Source organism: Haemaphysalis longicornis, unplaced genomic scaffold, assembly GCF_048455015.1.
Source record: "Haemaphysalis longicornis isolate Haplotype H1 unplaced genomic scaffold, Haemaphysalis longicornis Haplotype H1 scaffold_13, whole genome shotgun sequence".
Lineage (NCBI taxonomy): Eukaryota > Metazoa > Arthropoda > Arachnida > Ixodida > Ixodidae > Haemaphysalis > Haemaphysalis longicornis.
This window is the reverse complement of record NW_027526233.1, coordinates 62,543,077-62,563,901: the sequence shown is the minus strand read 5'-3', so window position 1 is coordinate 62,563,901 and position 20,825 is coordinate 62,543,077. Positions and strand designations below refer to the sequence as shown.

Sequence of the window (20,825 nt, the reverse complement as noted above, 5' to 3'; positions counted from 1 at the left end):
GATGTTCTTCATGGTTTATGTGTTTTAGAAAGAATTGCACTTTTACCAACAACTGGTAATTTACACAATAAAGCACACATGCGCTCTACCTTAGTAGGTCTATGGCGGAAATATTGGTTCTATTCACCGCAGGTGATATGCTGCGGCAACATTGCAATAAGACTTCACATCAGAACTGTCGCAGGATGCAAACAGACCCCCCCCCCCACGTTAGTATAATAAAGGATATCACACCGCTATTTGAATATTTGTTTATGCAAAGCCTTTTTTGAAAAATACTTAGTTCAGTGTGCAGGCTGGCAGTGTGCAAGTACGCTCGGATAGGTCTTAACAGCTGCAATTCAGGCAAGACGCGTTAACACATACAAACCCATTCATATTCACTGGCATCGTCAAAATCCTCGCCATGAATTCCTCTTCATTAGCTCGCAGCGAAAGTACTCCCAATAACTTCCAATATTTAAATAGTTTTCAGGGCGTAGCTAGTGCAAGACGCGATCGTCAGACCTACAAAGACGCAAATCGAAAACCCAAGAACGAACCAACGTAACGATTTGTTCTCGCACTAAGTAAACGAATCAACGAACTATCTAAATGTATACCGATACGTGGTTTATGAGATAAAGGTATACTATTCTACCGCTGCATCATGAGTGATTTCTGAATTGTCTTATCTGGAATCATTTCTTTAGAGATTTGTGAGTAACCACTTTGACACAATGCAAGCCCGCTGTCACGCCCTCTCCGTGTATCCACCGATCTTATCAGAGATTTTCAGTCCACGAATCGGTCTATGGGGAAATGCATTAGTTTTTAACAGCAGAGCTGTTTAAGCTTGCGTTTCGTCCGTTTTGGTACGAAGAAATATCAAGAAGAAAATCCTCCCCTGGCCTGAGGCGCCCAGCACGATGTTTGCGCAATGGCTATAGTAAAAAAACATGGAATGCAGGTGAGCGTGCGCCTCGTAAGGAGTGCCCGGGGTTGACCCGGGGACAACCACGCTTACTCGTGGGCTTGCGACACGTGACGAGCCCCGCCTTCGTCGTATAGCAAACGGCGCGACACAAGTCCTCCGCGCCGAAGACGACGACGACGGGTCTGTCAAGTCATTCCTTCACAATCCAACGCGGAGCTGAGTATCGGACCAGCTGACAAAAATGTAGAAGTCTATGAAGGCAAGGACGTCCTGCAAAGGGTTTTCCCTACGCGGCTGTGCCATCGGACGACGACGAAAAGGATGACAACTGCTACAAAAAAACTGTACATACTTTCATGGTCTTTGTTTTACCTTGCGGTCTAAAACGGCATTGCACTGCTGGACTTGGGCTCCCTCTCTCCTGGGATCCCCTGTCATTGTGGTAGAAGCTACCTCGACCCCCGGCTAAGCTGTTTCTTCCCCCTTGCACCACTAATGCAACCTGCGCTAAGTTTTGGACATAGCGCGCGGGGCCCACTAACAAGGCTTTCGCATTATATTGCTCTTACTTCATTGCCTAAGCGGTTTGTAATAACGATAAATTCGGGTTGTATTATGACGCTGTGCTATGCAGCCAGAACCGCAAACCTCCGGCTATGTAACCAGAAAATCGGTAGAAAGGCGACTTACCAGGCCCACAAATGGAGAGAATTTCTTCATACCTCCGTCGAGTAACAATTACTCGTACCATGGTGTCTGAAAAAATGTAAATACCTTTACTTACGTTCACAGTAAAGTATTCGCATGTTTTTATATTTTAGTATCTTTGAGCTGGCAGACACTCTCAGTAAACTACCAGCTCAGGAGAAACCATCGCAATCCTACAGATTTTCTACATGGTCACCGAACATTTTTATTAAGCGAAATTTCGCTCCGCTCGGCCAAATTTTGCCTATAAGATGGTCATTACGCACCGCCAAATTACTCAGAGCATTGCCTCCTTTCTAGTGTTCCTCTTTAAATAGCCATCTCCTTCTCGTGCCAGAAGGCTTGCTTGGGAATGTGTCCAAGAAAGACTTATAAGTGTTTGCCAACCAACTTCCCAAATGCGCTCTAAAACCACTTTCTATTGAAATATACCATGGCTCTGCGATTGAAGAAGCAATTGGGGTGGTCTTTTCAAAGTTTATTAAAGCAGAAAGGTATGCTTAAAGTCCTTTTCGCACGTTGTGACTTCACAAAAAACGGCGCAGATGACAGCACGAGACTAGGAAACACTCAGCATATGTGCTGATTGAAAATCAGCAGTCACAAGTCTCATAATTGGAGACAAACGCACAACTTACATTTTGGCCTAGAGCAATGATCCACCCAAAAGCAAAAGGCTGGCTGAAGTGACGGAAGCATACAGGCTTCCGCTTATGGACCATCACACACAACCCACAAGGACTTTAAAAGGGAGTTGATAAAGAACACATGTCCCGACGTAACAGTGACAAAAGAAGCGAACAAAATGCCACCTGGGAAAACACTAGGGAAACCATGGAGAGTGACCTCTCCAGAATGCTAATATCTCCCACCACGGCGAAATTCCATAGCCCAGTAGCGACAGCCTAAACTATAAACTAGCCGAAGTTCTGAACGCAAGGGTGACCAAGCTACAAAACCGAGAACATACACGTCATCACTGAAGGTTAGACAACAATCAATGATACACTCGTAGTTAGTTGGACTCACCTGAGAACATTCCTATGGGAGTGACTAATTCACGACCCACGGGCTCAAAAATCGTCGTCTACCAATACGAAATACGACTTAACAATGCTTGTTGAGCTAGTTGGTTGATGCTTATTGGAAATGATAAATAAATAATGAATATAAAAAAATAAAATTCATAAATAAATAAATAAAAATTTGTCGCCTGTATGTGGCTTACGTTTCCACTTCGTCCTCGTCTGCTTAGCGCCCCTTTTAATATTTCCATTACGAAATGTTTTACGAATCCGCAGAAATATTCCTATCGGCATAGCTCGCTTCTTCAGAGGCCTCATCAGAGCTGTCTAACAAGCGACAGTTGTATGTGTTTATTTCAGTAGACAAGTCATATATTTACAAAAAGCCAAACTCGGCCGTTAGGATCATCTATATGTATTTTTTAAGGTTTTCCTATTGGTGCACCGTGTTTTTTAAGACCGTGGATCACGAAGTAGAAAGCCCCATGGGGAGTGTTAACAGGTGAGCCCCCCTTGCAATTGCTCAAATGCATATACACACCGAGGTGGACCAGTACATAGGGGAGCTATCAGAAGAGCGAATGAAGCTGCGAAAATGGGGAAAGGACCGAAACGCCACAGACATAACAAAATGGGAATACGAAATATTTCATAGTGAAGCCAGTAGCCCGCACAAAAACTGACAGGGCCGAACATGAAAGCATTCTGTGAGCAACTAAAGGGCGAACTAACCACACCAAAATCATGGGTCTTGTCACAATCATTATACGCCCAACCTCCCCTAAGAGGTCCGCACGTCGCAACCTCTTCAGAACCACAGAACCGTTCCCAGCCCAAGATGCGGAACTGCTCGAAACCCTCTCAAATGAAAACAGCGACCTACGGAGCAGGCAAATTTATTTATTTATTTTTTTATTTATTTATTTGTTGTTTGTTTGTTCGTTTGTTTGTTTGTTTGTTTTTTGTTTGTTTCTTTATAAGCGCCAAGCAAGACGTTCGAAAAGACATGGAGACCGAAGACGAGCAAGGCAGCAGAAGACGCTGTCTCGGTGCGATCTCTTCGAGCACCCTCGCGTTAGTCGCCTCGGGATGCTGACAGCGCTCCTTCTGACGACCAGCACGTTGAGCCTACTACATTGTGCTTCCTCCGGACATACCCCGTCGGTCGCACAGGAGAGATTGGCGCACACTGACCACATAGTATGCCGTCTTGTCGGGGTTTGCTACCTCCCGTACAAGCTATTTGTTTGTTTGTTGTTTGTTTGTTTGTTCGTTTGTTTGTATGTTTTTTTTTGTTTGTTTGCTTAATATACCCCAGAAACCTCACTGCTGCGTGCTACGTGAGGATGTGGGCATTTTCACGGTTCTTCTCGATGTGCATTTTGAACAGAATGGGGCTGGAACGGTGCATGACCCAGCTCCGAAGGTGAGTCCAATATTTCCCTGTCTGAACAAAAATAGCGATGGTGTGTAATTGTACAGGCATTCACGGTATAAACTGTGTTTTGGTGGCCAGAGCGGAAAGATACGTCATGCGCGTGTATGACAACCGGTGCGTGAGACAATAAGTGAAAGAATTTGTGGAAGAGGACTGTCCAGCAACTTTACTTCGCAATTCAAGGTTGGAAAGATGCGCTTTGTTCTTTAAGTTAGCAACACTGGAGTGATTCGATTAATCTGAATACGTGAACCTAGCTGCTTTCTTGTGCACCGAGTCTAACGTGTTGGATAGATTACATTGGTGTGGGTCGCTACATCGCAAGCGTATTCAATTTTTGGGCGCAGTTTAACAGCATAAGTAGAAAGCCTCAAGTTTTTTCTGAGATATGTAATCACTTTGTCTGCTTTGTTAGAGATGTTTGCTATGTGGGATTAGCAAGGACGCCCTCCTGTAATGTCTGTGAATAAATTGTTTGAGGTATTCACTGTAGATAATTTGCAGCCAATAAAAAACTTATGTACGAGACCGATAGCATTTCCTACGAAGAAAATAACGCCGGATGTTTCATGAATGTTCAGAGGAAACAGCTAATTTTCGCACCAGGCCTTAATCGGTTTTACATCTTTTTTGAAGATACGGAAGACATTAGGGCAGTTGATAGGGTGATAAATAACACAGTGGTCAGCAAATAAATGCGTTTTAGAAACTATATTGGTATCTAAACTTTACAATTGAGAATAGGATGGGGGAACACCGTAAGGTGAACCTAAGATGACCGGTCACCGGGATGATGATATCTGTTTGAAGTACACGAACTGTTCCCGGTTCAACAAAAACGTTTTCATTCATCGTACTAGCGAACACTAAACAGAGACAAAGGTAAAAAAGGCGACGAAACAACGTGTGTTTCGCGTGTGTTCCGCGTGTGTGTCTAGCGTGTGTTTCATCGCCTCTTTTACTTTTGTCTCTGTTTAGTGTTCGCTAGTACGATGACTTCCTTAGTAAGCAACCAACTCGCCCAACTTACAGCTTTGTTTCATTCATTCAGGGTTTAGGAGCCAAAGCTTCACAAAAAGATATTTATTGTGTACCTTATGGAAACATTATCAAAAGCTAGCAAAAGGGATTCTACATGATTATTATGATAGGTACTTGAGCTGATGTCATAAATAAATATCGTTTCTTGTGTGACACCGGAAATGCCTTTCTGAAATCCGTTCTGACTGGGATAAAGTATGTACATATGTAAAAAATTCGACGGTTTGAGTGGACACTGTGTTCTATTATTTCCCAGCACATGTATATTAAGGATGTCGGTTGGTTGCTTGGAGGAAAGGACGACGGAGCTTTCTTGGGTATTAGGATGACCTCCAACTGTCCACTCTCGGGACACCAGCCACTATGGAACCCATTGCACTATGCTAGGGTCATTTCTAAAAAAATACCCATCTTGAGACAACTTTCTTTTTCTCGGTCATAACTTCTTTCGCATTGTGCATTTCGGTACCATACCACCACAAAACTTCGATGAAAAGGCAGCTTAACAACCAAACTTTACACATCATCACCTCGCCCTGACCGCATGTTTAAAGTTCTTGTGCAGTCTTCGCCTACTGAACTTGGTACAAATACATTCAACCCTAGGAAGAGCAAATACGCGAATCACCTCAGCCATCCTGGATACCAAACACTTCAAAACCGTCATCCAATAAGTCGCAAGTTGAATATGTAGTTGCATCGTGTCCATATACTTTAAAGTTCCCTCTTTAGTCTCTGAAAATACCGTTTAAAATAACAAAATAAATAAAAATAAAAATTAACTAACTAAATATATATATATATATATATATATATATATATATATATATATATATAAATAAAACTAAATAAATAAAAAGTTACATGGTAGCAGGGGAACTGTTCACGACCATACAATATTATGTATTCAGATGTCTATACAAGAAAGCGCCAGCTACCACCAAGGCAGTTTCAAAGTGCAAGGCCCAGCGAGCGTAAGAACAGTTCAGAGCGTCCTAGTATGATTCTCGAAGGCTCTACTTTGCCTTGGTGTCCGACCAATGCCGTGACGTGTATCTGTAGAGGAAGGATTGGCCGTTGCTGAAGAACTGGCTAATCTTTCTTTATCGTTCAGGTGCTTTGAAGATATTACAATAGCCTGTGACACCTCCGGCAGTGAAAGCATCGTCCCGGTGCAAAGCGCAGAACAGTATAATAACAAACTACTAGATAGTGGGAGTACTAAGACTTCAAACGGGCGACGTGGACAAGTTGTGACATTGCATGCGGTAATGACAGCGACGATGTGAACTGCCAAATTTCTCAGGTTGCGGGGGTCACCATGCCTATGATGCGGTAAGGACCATTTTCAGACAGCCCAACGTAGCGGTTTTATATTATTACCCCCATCTGCATTTTGCTCGACACGAAACACAACGTATTCTGAGTACACTTACGTTACAGAGCGCGTATGGCTTTTACTGTACATACTAAATTTAAAGCTTTGTTTGAAATTGCTGTGGCCAAAAAAATACGCGTAGTTTTGCATATATTTAATGGAGTTAAGCAAGCTTCGCATTCATTTTGATGATGTCGCTCTTTAAAACTTACGCATGACAAGCAAGGAAGCAAGACAAGAAGTATACTCACCCACACCTTTCATGCCTCGAGGGAATTTCTCATGCTGAGGCATATCTGATGAAAATAAAAAAAAACAGCATTAGAAAAGTTGTGACTTCATTTGCAAACAATGGCTTATTCGCTCCAAATTCGTCTACAATTTCCTACGCAAAACATGCGCAACTCCTGTTTCTGGCGGATGACGTCCCTTGTCAATTGTCCCTGCATATATTTTATCAACATATAAAACTCCCAGGTTTGATATGAAACTGCACTTTTGACATTTCTACTGAATGTGACACCCAGAGTCCCCATATTTTCGCACATTATCCCCACCCCATTTGGTGAACATTTTTTTATAAACTACATTTTTCGAGTTTTTACCATTACCATGCGCTCGCCCAGTGGACACCATATACGTACGATAAAAACAATACGGCTATTTTTTTATAATATATTGCGAAACTCTGCTTAGAAACTGCTATGGAAGGTATTTTGATAATGTCTAAGCATTTTCTTTGGCTGTCTCGTACATCACAGAAGAAAAGCCATCCGATTTTCCTCGACTGCGAAGGACAATATTTCGTCTACAAACATTAAATGTCTGCCGCTCATTGGAGGGTTTACGGACGTGAATGGTTTTCGAGGAGAATAAGGAAGTGGTCGAATTCGTTCAAAGGCGAGGGTTGAATGCTTTGTGACGGGTAGCGGAAGCCGTATCTAGAGAGCTAATATTTTTCACTTCACCCCGCAATACTTGCGACGTGATACACCGTAGCAAGTATAAAACGTGCTTGTCTTTGTTTGACTACCCTCTCGTTAAGTCGAACCAGATGCATATTCTGTGGTATGCGGTATTCGTACAGCCTAATTCATACTCCAAAATGTTTTCTCTAGAGTACGTGACGCTGGCTACTTTGGCTGTTCTTTCTGGTGGTGGGCTTCGCCGATCAGCTGACCTGGCCATTCATCGCTTTGACGCGTTTTGTCTGAACTTATTCCTCGTATACCTGAGTTCGTTGCTCTCAGTCACGATCACTATAACGCGCTTTTGTAGATCGTGAGTGGTGATTGTCCTATTGTGCTGTCACCCTCGGTAACACGCGCTGATAATTATAGAGCTTTTTCTGGAGTGTGCCTGTCCCTTACAGCCTCGCATTTTCCCAGTCCTACACCTGTTCTGTGCTTTTCTGCAGCAAACGTTGGTAGCAGCCCATTCTACCTCAGTCTCTTTTTGTTTTTATCACAGCTGACATGCCCGCTCTCACTCAGCATTTCGAATATGTGTTCTTCATTAGTGAGCTGTTGTAGTGTCGAACAACCGGACGTGATGGCCTTCTACAACACCGCCAACAAAAAAATTCCACCAAATTATTAAATTCTGGTAAAGGAGAGAACGCTTCAGCTTAGACCATTGCGCTTCGACTTCGTCATGCCGCACGGCTCCTTTGGCAAATTTAGGTTTCGCAGGGATGGCTACTTGTGCCCTCGTGACATTTCGCGACCAAAGTGGTACCCACGGACTTCGCTAACGCCGCTAATCAGAACGAGCTGGTAGTGTAGTCGGTAAAATGTTTTCACAAAAACCAATAACTCACTTGAACTAACGTCAATAGTCCAATTGTTTAACAAATGTTTCACTGTATACGTGATATTATATTGTTCGGACTAAAACATTTGCTGACGCGGCAAAAGCGTGACATTTTTAGTGTTTCCGACACACAGTCGGATGTACAGGTTGGTGCGGCGTATCAATGTGCCTCGCATTTAAAATGTTTGATCTGTAGCACCATTCTGCCTCAATCTAGCCTCCCTAATCTGCATGAATTGAAAACGGCTATGCGAGTGGAAACAAGTCTTAGATATTTTCCTGTTTCACTCTTTCTACTCGCTACATCACCAGACTTTCCTAAAGTGTCCGTATGAACGTGTGAATGATTGTCCCCTGACTGTAGTTGGATTCCGAACAAGCCATTCGCATCTCGTATTTTGAAACTAAACGCGAATCCAGAGCTCCCCATAACTGCCGCTGCCTTCTCTCTCCACGCGTCCGCACCTGCTTGCGTTAGACAAAAATACTTCAACAAACTCTTTCCTCAGCACACGGTGCTAAATGTTTAATTCTGAAATAAACTACGAGCGACAAGATGAAAAAACGACCCCTTTGAATTTGCAACAGATCTGCAATAATAATTTATTTCATTGATTGTGGGGATTAACACGCGGACGCAACGCAGGCGATGAGGCGCGCCGTAGTGGAGGTCTCCGGATTAATATTGATCTACAGGGGATTTTTACGTGCGAAGAAATCTCGTACACACGGGCGTTTTTGCTTTCCGCCTACATTCGATAAGCGGCCCCCGTGGCCGGGTATCGAACCCGCGTCCTCGTACTCAGCAGCACAACGCTTTAGCCACTCAGCCACTGTGGGGGCTCTGCAATGTTGTGCTGATGGAAATACCCACATGGCGTAAATGAGCATGGGAATTTCAGGTTACATATCGCGTTTTCATTAGAATACTTTTACTATCTTCGCACCTCGCAATGAATGTCGGACACCTTTGTAAATGTAGCTGGTGTGAACTAATGCACAAACTTTTATTCAAATAGTTTAATGATCATTGGAGTCAAATGGTCACCCAAGAGTGCATATTAAAGAGAAAAGGCGACAGGACGGATCCCTGTGGGGTCCTTTTACTTCCCAACACTATGGGTGGAGATATCTCTTCCCCATATTTTTTTCGAGCGCTGCGGCTTGTCAGGAAATCCCGCGCGTAGTGGCATGGCCGCTATCCCCAGCCTGGGGCCTGAAGGTTGGCTGGGATTTTACCGTGGGAGACATTGTCAAACGCTCCCCTAGTCCAGCGCTAAGATGGCTCTAGGCGATTGTTTGGTGGCTTGTTCCATGACCTCTTCCTTCAGCTGCAGCAGTACGTCCTGCGTGTTAAGTGACTCCGAAATCCAAACATAGCGTCCGGCATCTGATCAGTGCTGTCCAGATGCTTGTGAAGCCTACTCAAAACTATTATTTCCACACCCTTGCCCACGCAGGACATGAGGGAGATAGGCCAGAAGTTATCTATGTGCAGTGAATTTCCAGCCTTTGGAATAAACCTGACCTCCGCCTCCTTCCAGCTGCTTGGCAAAACGCCGCTCTCCCAAGCATGGGTCATGTGTCCAAAGAGCTTCCTTGTGGCTTTGTCACTCAAGTTGATGAGGAGCCTGTAAGTAATAGTGTCCGGCCTTGGGAAACTGTGTATGTTACTCTCAGAAATGGACATTGTAATTCAGGGTCGACAAAACGCCTGTCCAACACCTCAATGGAGGTGCCTGTGTACGGTCCAGGTTTGTCCACTCTTCTCCCTATTCAGGTGCCTGTCTGAGGACTTCCTTGAGTTTCTTCACATCTCCTTCGGAGTTGTCTAATGTGCGCGCCATGCTTTGGTTGGTCGCGCTTTTGCTGTCCAATCGGTTTGTGAAATGGCGAAAATGGTAGAGGTGGCAGTCAACGGCTCGACGAGGTAGTTAAGGGCCGATGTTTCTTCGATAATCCCATGTGGGCCGTGGTATTTAGCGAAAAATTTCGCCGAAAGACTGGAAGTGGGGCATTGCACAAAAAAGGGATCCAGGTTCGAGCGTGGGTGCGTGGTAGAGCAGTCATGTCTAGACTTCTCGAGTACTATGCCTTGTGGTGTCAAGGTTCGAGCGAGCTGGCGACATACCTATGTTTACCACGCCATTTCCGACACTGCAGTACATTCAGAGGCGTCGGGGTGACTGGGTAGTAAAGTGCTGATTAGGCAAGATGGCTCACGTCCATCTACAAGAAAAAACGGTAAAAGGCTTGTGGTCGCTTGCGTTGCACTGTTATATGCGTATGTGCGACGAGAGGTAAGACTATGTCAAATTTGAGTGGTTGTAGTTTATATATAGAGAGAGCACATCTCCAAGGGTGCGGTTGAAGATTTCAGTTATCCCGTTTGTCTGTTGGTTGTACAAAGTCGTAGTTCTGTGGGCAACCTGACATTCCTTAAGCAGCACCTCCACAATGACCGAGAGAAATCCGTCTTCTGTCATTAAGCAGCTCTCTAGGCACACTATCGCGTAAAATGAAACACCGGAGTAGAAAAATGGCGACGTCGCGAGCCGTTTCGGTGGCCAGAGTGGCTGTTTCGGCGTATCGCGTCAGCTGATAAACCGCGACGATGAGCCAACGGCTGCCTGATACAGTGATTGGAAGACTTCCGTACAGGATAATACCAAACCAATCGAAAGGCCTTTCCGGGCATGGTAGCTTCCGCTCCTATTTAGTAGGGTGCCTTAAAGGAGTCCTGCGACACTGGCAGTCAGTGCACGGCCCATGTACTTTGCCACGACCATGCACATTCCTCGCCAGCAGTAGCGTAGGTGTCGGTGCTGATATGTCTTTAGTGTTCCAGCATCGCCAAACTGGTCGTGGGCATGAAACCATACGTATACCGGTGAGCGCAGGTAACGGGGTATAGCCAGTAAACCTTTTCCGGCCTCTTGCAGATTACTTAAGTGGGTATAGCAGCGCGTATCTATTGGCGACACGCCCTGCTTGGCGCCGTAGTGTGCGAGATGTGGAAGAAGACGTAGGGTTTGCAAGGAATTCAAATACTCGGGCAATCCAAGAACCTTTCCACTGCGCGCTTGCCATGTCGTCTATTTATAGTGATGACACGTCGCAATTCGACACCAGCGCGGTCGTCATGGCTTCTACTGGTAGTGGCGAACGAGAAAGTCTGTCTGCCTCGGTGTGCTTTCTTCCTGACCGGTATCCAACACGAACGTCGTATTCTTGAGCCAAATTGACCTCCGGGCCAGACGTCTGGACGGATACTTCAATGACGCCAACCAGCTAAAGCATGGCGGCCCATGACTACTTCGAATGGGGGGCCATAGAGGTACTGTGGAAACATGCCAATCAAAAAACGATTTGAAGGAACCCTTTTTCGGTTACAGAGTAGTTGTACCCAACTTTTGTCAGAACGCGACTTTCGTACGCCACTACATATTTGTCAAAACCAGCCTTGCGTTGAGCAAGGACGGCGGCCACACCGGTACCACTGCCGTTCGTGTGAGGTTGAGTGGGTGCGCTAGGGTCAAAATGGCGTAATATCTGCGGTGACGTAAGAATCCGTGCAAGGTCTCGAGGCTATTTCAGAAACTTCTGAGCAGTATAAAACTTTTTTGCCTTTACTGATCCGCTGCGTCAACGGTGCGATGATAGACGCGAAGTTCTGGACAAATCGTTAAAACTAAGAGCAAAGCCCAATAAATCTTCAAGGCTCGTTTATTGTGCTCCGTTTAGTGTACTCGCTGACCGCACGCAGCTTCCCTGGGTCTGTTAGGACAGCGTCTTTGGTACGACATGAAGTCCGCGAACAGCAAAATGGCCCTTCCTGAGGTTCATTTCGAGGTCAGCCGAAGGCACGTTAAGATTTGGTGAAGTTGCTGAAGGTGGGCCGTCGATTCCGGCGAAAATACGACAATATCGTCCAAGTAGCAAAAACAGATTCGCCAATTCAGCCCACGCAAAACATTGTCCATCGTTCGCCCGAATATCGCTGGTGCATTACGCGGTCCAAAGGGCATAAAGTTACATTCGTAGGGCATGTCCGGTGTCACAAACGACGGTTTCTGTCTGTCAGCCTCAGCCATACGTACTTGCCAATGACCTGAGCGCAAATCTAATGGAGAAAAGAAATCGACACCTTGCAAGCAGTCCAGCGCGTTATCTATTTGAGGGAGCGGATAGACGTCGTCTCGTGTAATCTTGTTTAGGCGGCGATAGTGGACGCAAGCTCTGACACACCTATACTTCTTGACGACGAGCTCGGCTGAAGAAGCCCATGGATCTGGTAATTTATACAAGTGTTAATTTACACAACTGGTAATTTTCACAATCAAAGCACACATGCGCTCTACCTTAGTAGGTCTATGGCGGAAATATTGGTTCTATTCACCGCAGGTGATATGCTGCAGCAACATTGCAATAAGACTTCACATCAGAACTGTCGTGGGATGCAAACAGCAACCCCCCCATGTTAGATTAATAAAGGATATCACACCGCTATTTGAATATTTGTTTATGCAAAGCCTTTTTTGCAAAATACTGAGTTCAGCGTACAGGCTGGCATCTCGGTCTCCTGTCCCAAGTACGCTCGGATAGGTCTTAACAGCTGCAATTCGGGCAAGACGTGTTAACACATACAAACCCGTTCATATTCACTGGCATCGTCAAAATCCTCGCCATGAATTCCTCTTCATTACCTCGCAGCGAAAGTACTCCCAATAACTTGCAACATTTAAGTAGTTTTCAGGGCCTAGCTAGTGTAAGAAGCGATCGTCAGACCTACAAAGACGCATATTGCAAACCAAAGAACCAACCAATGCGACGATTTATTCTCGCACTAAGTAAACGAATCAACGATCTATCTAAATGTATACCGATACGTGGTTTATGAGATAAAGGTATACTATTCTACCGCTGCTTCATGCGTGATTTCTGTATTGTCTTATCTGGAATCATTTCTTTTTTCCAGATTTGTGAGTTACCATTTTGACACAATGAAAGCCCGGTTTCACGCACTCGCCGTGTATCCACCGATCTTATCAGAGATTTTAAGTCGACGAATCGGTCTATGGGGAAATGCATTAGTTTTTAACGGCGGAGCTGTTTAAGCTTGCGTTTCGTCCGTTTTGGTACGGAAAAAATATCAAGAAAAAATCCTCCCCTGGCCTGAGGCACCCAGCACAATGTTCGCGCAATGGCTATAGTAAAAAAAACATGGAATGCAGGTGAGCGTGCGCTTCGTAAGGAGTGCGGGGGGTGCGTATTTCCAAACGCTTCGCTGCCCAGAGAACCCACGTGACTTGTCATTTAGGCGATATAGAACGGTAATTTAACGTGGTCATTGGCTCCGGCCAAACCTAAAGCGTCGCTAAACATGTCAAATCACCATTATTAACAAAACCAACGCGCAGATTTGAGGTTAGAAAACATTAGGCAATAAAAAAAAAAACAGGCAACGCACCTAGGGGGGTCGAACCCAAGCTGTCAGCGCCAGTACCCGATACTCTACATCGGGGCCCCCGAGCTCGAACGGTGGAGTATTTGGAGGCGCTGAAAAGACTTGCGCATGCAGTGACATCACACATTTCACGCGGTTGCTCTGTGCAACGAAGAATTCGCATACACGCGCGGGGGTTCAACCACGCCTGTGCGTCGGCTTGCGCCACGTGAGGAGCTCCCGCCTTCACCGTCGGCGTTTTGGTCGTATAGCGACCGGCGCGACACCAGTCCTCCGCGCCGAAGACGACGATGACGGATTCGTCAAGACATTCCTTCACAATCCACACCGAACCAGCAGACAAAAATGCAGAGGTCTACAAAAGCAAGGACGTCCTACAAAAGGATTGCCCTACGCGGTTGTGCCATCAGACGACGACCAACAGGATGACGACAACTGTTACAGAATAAAAAACTACATACTTTCATGGTCTTTGTTTTATAGTCCCGTCTGAAACGGCATTGCACTGCTGGACTTGGGCTCCCTCTCTCCTGGGATCCCCTGTTCATGTGGGAGGAGCTGCGTGGACCCCCGGCTCAGCTGTTTCTTCACCCTTGCACCACAAATGCAAGCTGCGCTAATTTTACTGTGAAGCAGTATATGTCTACCCCCCCCCCCCCCCAGTTTTCATTCCGGTGTCATCGCTTTACTCGGCACCGTTCCGGGGCTTCTCCCCACCATTGGCACCTCTTTCACAACTATTTTCCTTCTCGCCTCCACCTATCCCCCTCGTAAGGTTGCGTACGGGGCAGCTAACGGCGGTATGCTGCTATCAGATGATTGCGAAAAATAAACTGAAGCACGGATGGGCGTAAAAAAAATGCACTGACGAGTACTACAAATTGTGCGCAGCAGGAACTGCAGTCTTCTCGGTCACGGCGCATTTCTACTGAGTCTAAGAAAGTGATCGCGTGAGCAGCGAACGTACGACGGCATGCGCTACTCCGCTGCTACCTTGCAGTGCATCGACGCCGCCTGCCAGCATGTTTCAAATCGTGTTCGAATCTCTCGCGCAAATTTCCTGCGGTTCAGATTAGCCCCGCGCAAGGGAGCAGCGAGCATGTTGTTGGATATCGTGTTTGAACCTCCCGCGCAGATGTCAAGAAGTTTGGATTAGCGGAGAAAGGAACAGCGTCTTGGGAAAGTGTAGGGGGAGGGTGCTCCTTGGTGGCGACCCATAAAACATGTGTGAAAGAAAGGCAGTGAGAGAAATGACACGGTAGCCGCACGTGTCGTACTCCACTTCACCCTTCGCTAAACGCTCCTCTCCGTTTTGTTTCTTTCGCCGCACTGCGCTCGCACGCTCGATTACGCAGACATAAACAGACGCCGCGCCCGTGAAGCCCAGGTACCGGTTGCCAAAGGGCTCCCCCTAACACGACTGAAACCCGCCGTCGCGGCGTATGTCACTTCTAAGCACGCGTACATGACCGGTTCCCGGTTTATGCGTGCGCAGTTTTGTAGTGAAAAACAGTGGTAGGTAGAAGGAGAGGCGTGCACCCGCAGCTATAGGTTTCATGCCCGTCCTGATGGATGGTATGTCTGTTGTGCTGGAACAAGATTCAAACGCGAACGTTAAACGGCCCCATGGGACCTGTCCGGATTCCTTAGTGGTAGAGGGGATTGGGCTTGTGTTTTAGGCTAGCTTCAGATTACCGACGCAAAACCCATATAGTTATCTATGGACCTAAAAAACTGCCTTGTCACGCAGTTCGGCTAGCTGAGACGTGAAATAACGTCATTCTTTAAGTCATTGCGACAGTTCCGGCAGCAGTCTGAACGCGGCCTTAAACGCAGTAAGATGCTTACGACGCGAGAGGGACACAGGCAGTTCCATCATTATCTGCAAGAACAAAGCTTGGATCCGTCAGAGGGTCATTCGGCCAATGGCCTAGGAAATATGTTCTGTCGCAAATTACGACAAAGGTGTTTTCTTTTGTGCGCTCCGTGGACTGCGTCCAGCTTTGCAGGTCATCCTTCTTCATAGAGTGGAAAGGCACTAATTTTTTGACGTAGCGCACGGCTCCACTAAGAAAGCGTTCGCCAATATTTTGCTCTTCATTGCATCTGCAATTTGTAGCCACGATAAATTCTGGCTATATTTCGAGGCTGTGCTTTGCAGCAGAACCCGCAAACCTCCGGCAATGTAACCAGCAAAATCTGTGAAAAGGCGACTTACCGGGCCCAGAAATGGCGAGATTTTCTCCATTCCTTGTACAATCAGTGAAGACTTTTACCAGGGTGTCTGAAAAAATGTAAATACCGTTAATTACGTTCCCAGTAAAGTGTTTGTATCTTTCTACAATTTATCAATGCTGAAAGACATTTCTTTGAGCTGGCAGACACTCCCAGTAACTGCCCCGCTCAGGAGAAACCATCGCAATCCTACAGATTTGCTACATGGTGACCGAACATCTTTGCCAAGCGGCTCAGCTCCACAAAATTTTACATATATAACGGTCATTACGCATAACCAAAGTGCTCAGGGTGTTGCCTCCTTCTAGTGTTCCTCTTTAAATAGCAATCTCCTTTCCGTGCTACAAGGCTCGCTCGGGAATGTGTCCAAGAAAGACTTCAGGTTTCAGGTTTCAGGTTTTATTGAAAAATATTTGCATACAGGAGAAGTACAATGGCAATTATTATTACAGAAGGAGGTCCCAGAGTTTACACTGTCGAGGGGACCTCCTGTGCTTAGTACAAAAGAAACGCACACACAGGCAGGTAGAGCGTTACAGCGATCAGTGAAGCGATATTTCACAAAGAACAAAAAAAAACATCAATACAACATAATTAAACAGATATATTGAAAGAACGGGTTAGATGTCATAAATTAAGGTAGTGGTCATTGATTACCGGCAAACTGTTGACCACAAGTGATTTTTTAAGCAGTTATAAAATAAGCGTTCAGAGTTGATGAATTTGATGTTTGTGGGCAATGAATTCCAAAGAACTATTCCTGAAAAGAGGACTGTTTGTTGCCCGTAATTAGTGCGCACTTTTGGTAGTAGCATATTGTTTTGTTCCGCGAATCTGGTATTATTGGGGTTTAGTAATTGTGGGGCAGAAATATTATTAACGGCAGTACCTTTATTTCGAATTCGATGAATTAGAAGGCCGAGCTTTAACTGTAGTGAGTATGTGAGCGGAAGAATGTTCAGATTCCGGTAGATTGGGAGGGCAGATGTCTGGACAGGATTGAATGTAATCAGGCGTACTGCTTGGTTTTGCAAGTGTTCAAGGTGAGACATGTGAGTTTCGTACGCGTTTCCCCAGGAAGATAGGCAGTATGTGAGGTGGCTGTGTATGAAAGCGTAATACAGTGACAGAATAACATGCTGCTGGAAATAATGGCGAGATTTGATTAATACACGTATACCAAAACCAAGTTTTTTAACAAGGGACATGGCATGTTTGTTAAATTTTAGATTAGAGTCAAGCACAACACCTAGAAACGTGGCCGTATTTGATGAATAAATCACGTGGTTATCTAGAATGATGCTCGGAACTAAAAAGGTTTGCTTATGATGAGTATGAAAAACCATGAAGCATGTTTTTGTGGCGTTTATGTGCAACGCATTATCCTTACACCATGACACAATGTTTACCAGGTCGTCGTTAAGTCGCGTCGTTAAGTTGTTAAGATTGTTATCACCGGCAAATATAGTCGTGTCATCAGCGTAAAGAATGCAATCAGAACTGTTAAGGCAACTAGGTAAGTCATTAATATACAAAAGAAAAAGAAGCGGCCCTAAAATGGATCCCTGCGGAACACCTTGATTAGTAGTTATTGGCTGCGATACGGCATCCGCAAATTGACTTGCGGCCAGACTTATAAGTGTTTGCCAACCCCATTCGCAAAACCGCTCTAAAACCACTTCCTATTGAAATACACCATGGCTCTGCTATTGAAGAAGCAATTACCGTGGTGTTTTCAAAATTTATTAAAGCAGAAAGGTATGCTTAAAGTCTTTTTCGCACATTGTGACTTCACAAAACACAGCGCAGCTAACGGGACTAGACTATGAAATGCTCAGCATAGGTCGTCATTGAACATGAACAGCCACAAGTTCTCATAATTGGAGACTCTAAAGCACCACATATATTTTGGCCCTAGAGCAATGATCCACACAAAAGCAAAATGCTGGCTGAAGTGACGGAAGCATACAGGCTTCCGCTTATGGACCATCACACACAACCCACAACGACTTTAAAAGGGAGTTGATAAAGAACACATGTCCCGACGTGACAGTGACAAAAGAAGCGAACAAAATGCCACCTGGGAAAACACTACGGAAACCATTGATAGTGACCTCTCCAGAATGCTAATATCTCCCACCACGGCGAAATTCCATAGCCCAGTAGCGACAGCCAAAACTATAAACTAGCCGAAGTTCTGAAAGCAAGGGTGACCAAGCTACAAAACCGAGAACATACATGTCATCACTGAAGGTTGGACAACAATCAATGATCGTAGTTAGTTGGACTCACCTGAGAACATTCCTATGGGAGTGACTAATTCACGACCCACGGGCTTAAAATTGGTCGTGCACCAATACGAAATATGACTTAACAATGCTTTTTGAGCTAGTTGGTTCATGCTTATTGGAAAATATAAATAATGAATATAAATATTAAAAAATACATAAATAAATAAATGCAAATTGGGCGCCTGTATGTGGCGTACGTTTCCACTTCGTCCTCGTCTGCTTAGCTCCCCTTTTATTATTTCCATTACGAAATGTTTTACGAGTCCGCTGAAATGTTCCTATCGGCATGGCTGGCGTCTTCAGAGGCCTCATCAGAGCTGTCTAACAAGCGAAAGTTTTCGGTGTTTATTTCAATAGAGAAGTGATATATTCTTAAAAAAGCCAACTCGGCCGTTATGATCATCTTATATGTATTTTGAAGGTTTCCCTATTGGTGCACTATGGTTTTCAAGACCGTGGATCATGAAGTAAAAAGCCCCTAAGGAGTGTTAACAGGTGAGTCCCTCTTAAGATTGCTCAAATGGACATGCACCCGGAGGGGGACCGGTACATAGCGAAGCTATTGGAAGAGCGGAAGAAGCTGCCAAAATGGGGAAAGGACAGAAACGCCACAGATATAACAAAATGGGAATACGAAAAAGTTCATAATGAGGCCAGTAGCACGCACAAAAACTGACAGGACAGAACTCTAACGCATGATGTGAGCAACCAAAGGGCGAACTCACCACATCAAAACATGGGTCCTGTCAAACTTATCATACGCCCAACCTCCCCGAAGAAGTCCGCACGTTGCAGCCTCCGCAGAATCACAGAATATTGCCAGACAAGATGCGGAGCTTCTCGAAATTCTCTCAAATGAATACCGCTATCTACGGAGGAGGGAAATTTACTTATTTATTTATTTATTAATTTTTATTTATTTTTAAACAATTTATTTGTTAGGTTGTTTGCCTGCTTGCTTGTTTATTTATTTATTCATTTATTTATTTATTTATTTATTTATTTATTTATTTATTTATTTATTTATTTATTTATTTATTTATTTATTTATTTGCAAGTTGTTTGAAAAGAGACGGAGACCCAAGACGAGGAAGGCAGCAGGAGCCGATGTCTCGGTGACTTCTCTTAGAGAGAGAGAGAACCACTTTATTTTACGGCTGGGTCAGGGGGAGGAGGTGGCGGTGGCCCAGAGGGTTTCCGCGACCTGTTGGGCCCTGGAGACGAGGGTGGTCTGGGTCTCCAGGGTCGAACTCCGCAGGGCCTGCTCCCAGTGGGTGGGTGTGGGGAAAGGGGGAAAAGGGGAGCGCGGGCAGTCACAGAGAGAGTGTAGTTGAGAGTCCCGGGCGCCGCAGAGTGGGCAGAGTGAGGAGGGGAACAGGGAAGGGTATGAGTGGGAGAGGTAGGCTCTGCAGGGGAAGGAGTGCGTTTGGAGGAGGCGCCAGGTTCTGGCCTCCTCCTGTGTGAGGCTGGGGTGCGGGGGGGGATAGTGGCGGCGGAGGAGGCGGTAATGTTGTGTGATTTCCCTGTACGAGATGAGAATGTCCCGGGAGCTGGGAAGGCCGTGGTTGGTCTCCAACGAAGGGCCTGCTCGGGTGGTCATAGCTCGAGCTTCTCGGTTGGCCGCCTCGTTGGCACCTATTCCCGTATGGGCGGGGACCCACAACAAGACCACGGGGTGAGGAGGGGGTTATCGGGGTAGAATTTGGAGGGCAATTTTGGATAGCCGGCCACCTTGGAAATTTCTGATTGCGGATTGTGAATCTGACAGGATGGTGTCTGGACAGGGGTCTTGGGCGAGGGCGAGGGATATGGCCGCCTCCTCCGCCGCTGTGGCTGAACTCGTGAGGACCGTGAGGGAGTCCTGAGGTGTGCTATCCTCGGAGAGCGCTAATATGGAGAAGTTAGCTCGGGAGGGGTAGCTAGCAGCGTCTACGTAGATGGTATGAGGTGAGGGGGGGGGGTGCAGGCGTTGCAGGTTCGCTGCGCGTGCAGCACGTCTGGCCGCATGTAATGTGGGGTGAGAGTTGCGAGGTAGTGGCTTAATTCTTATGAGTTGGCGAAATTCTCTAGGGATGGGGACGGAGGATGGGGGGAGGATAGGGGTTGAGATGGAGAGTCGAGCGAGTATGGAACGCCCAGTGTGGGTGCGGGCCAGTCGGTGGATTAGGGCCGTGCGGTGGGCTTCGATGAGTTCAGACGTGGTGTTATGTACACCAAGCTGAAGGAGGCGGTCAGTAGGGGCATTTGGTGGAAGTAAAAGAGCAGCCCTATAGACTTTGCGGAGAAGGCAGTCCGATTTGGCTTTGTCTGATACGGTGAGCCTGCAGTATGGGAGGTGGTACGTGAACCTGCTAATTACGAAAGCATGGAGCAGCTGAAGTCGCTCGGGCTCCGTGAGGCCGTGGTGCCGAGATGTAATACGCCTGAGGAGTCCTATGGTCTGAAGTGTGTGTGAGCGGAGTCGTTGAAAGGTGAGCGTATTGCCGCGGTTAGCTTGTATAGTGATGCCAAGTA

The 20,825-nt window shown here is 45.9% G+C and overlaps 1 protein-coding gene across 1 annotated transcript in view; it reads right to left on the bottom strand.

Annotated features, from left to right (window-relative positions):
* Positions 1-20,825, bottom strand: part of LOC144163862 (uncharacterized) — a 162,216-nt gene that overhangs the window by 42,487 nt on the left and 98,904 nt on the right. The window contains exons 4-6 of the mRNA XM_077694540.1: positions 16,004-16,069; positions 6,758-6,802; positions 1,607-1,672 (exon numbers count right to left, since the gene is read on the bottom strand). Of these exons, the coding sequence (XP_077550666.1) occupies positions 1,607-1,672; positions 6,758-6,802; positions 16,004-16,069 (177 nt within the window). The remainder of the gene's footprint in view (positions 1-1,606; positions 1,673-6,757; positions 6,803-16,003; positions 16,070-20,825) is intronic.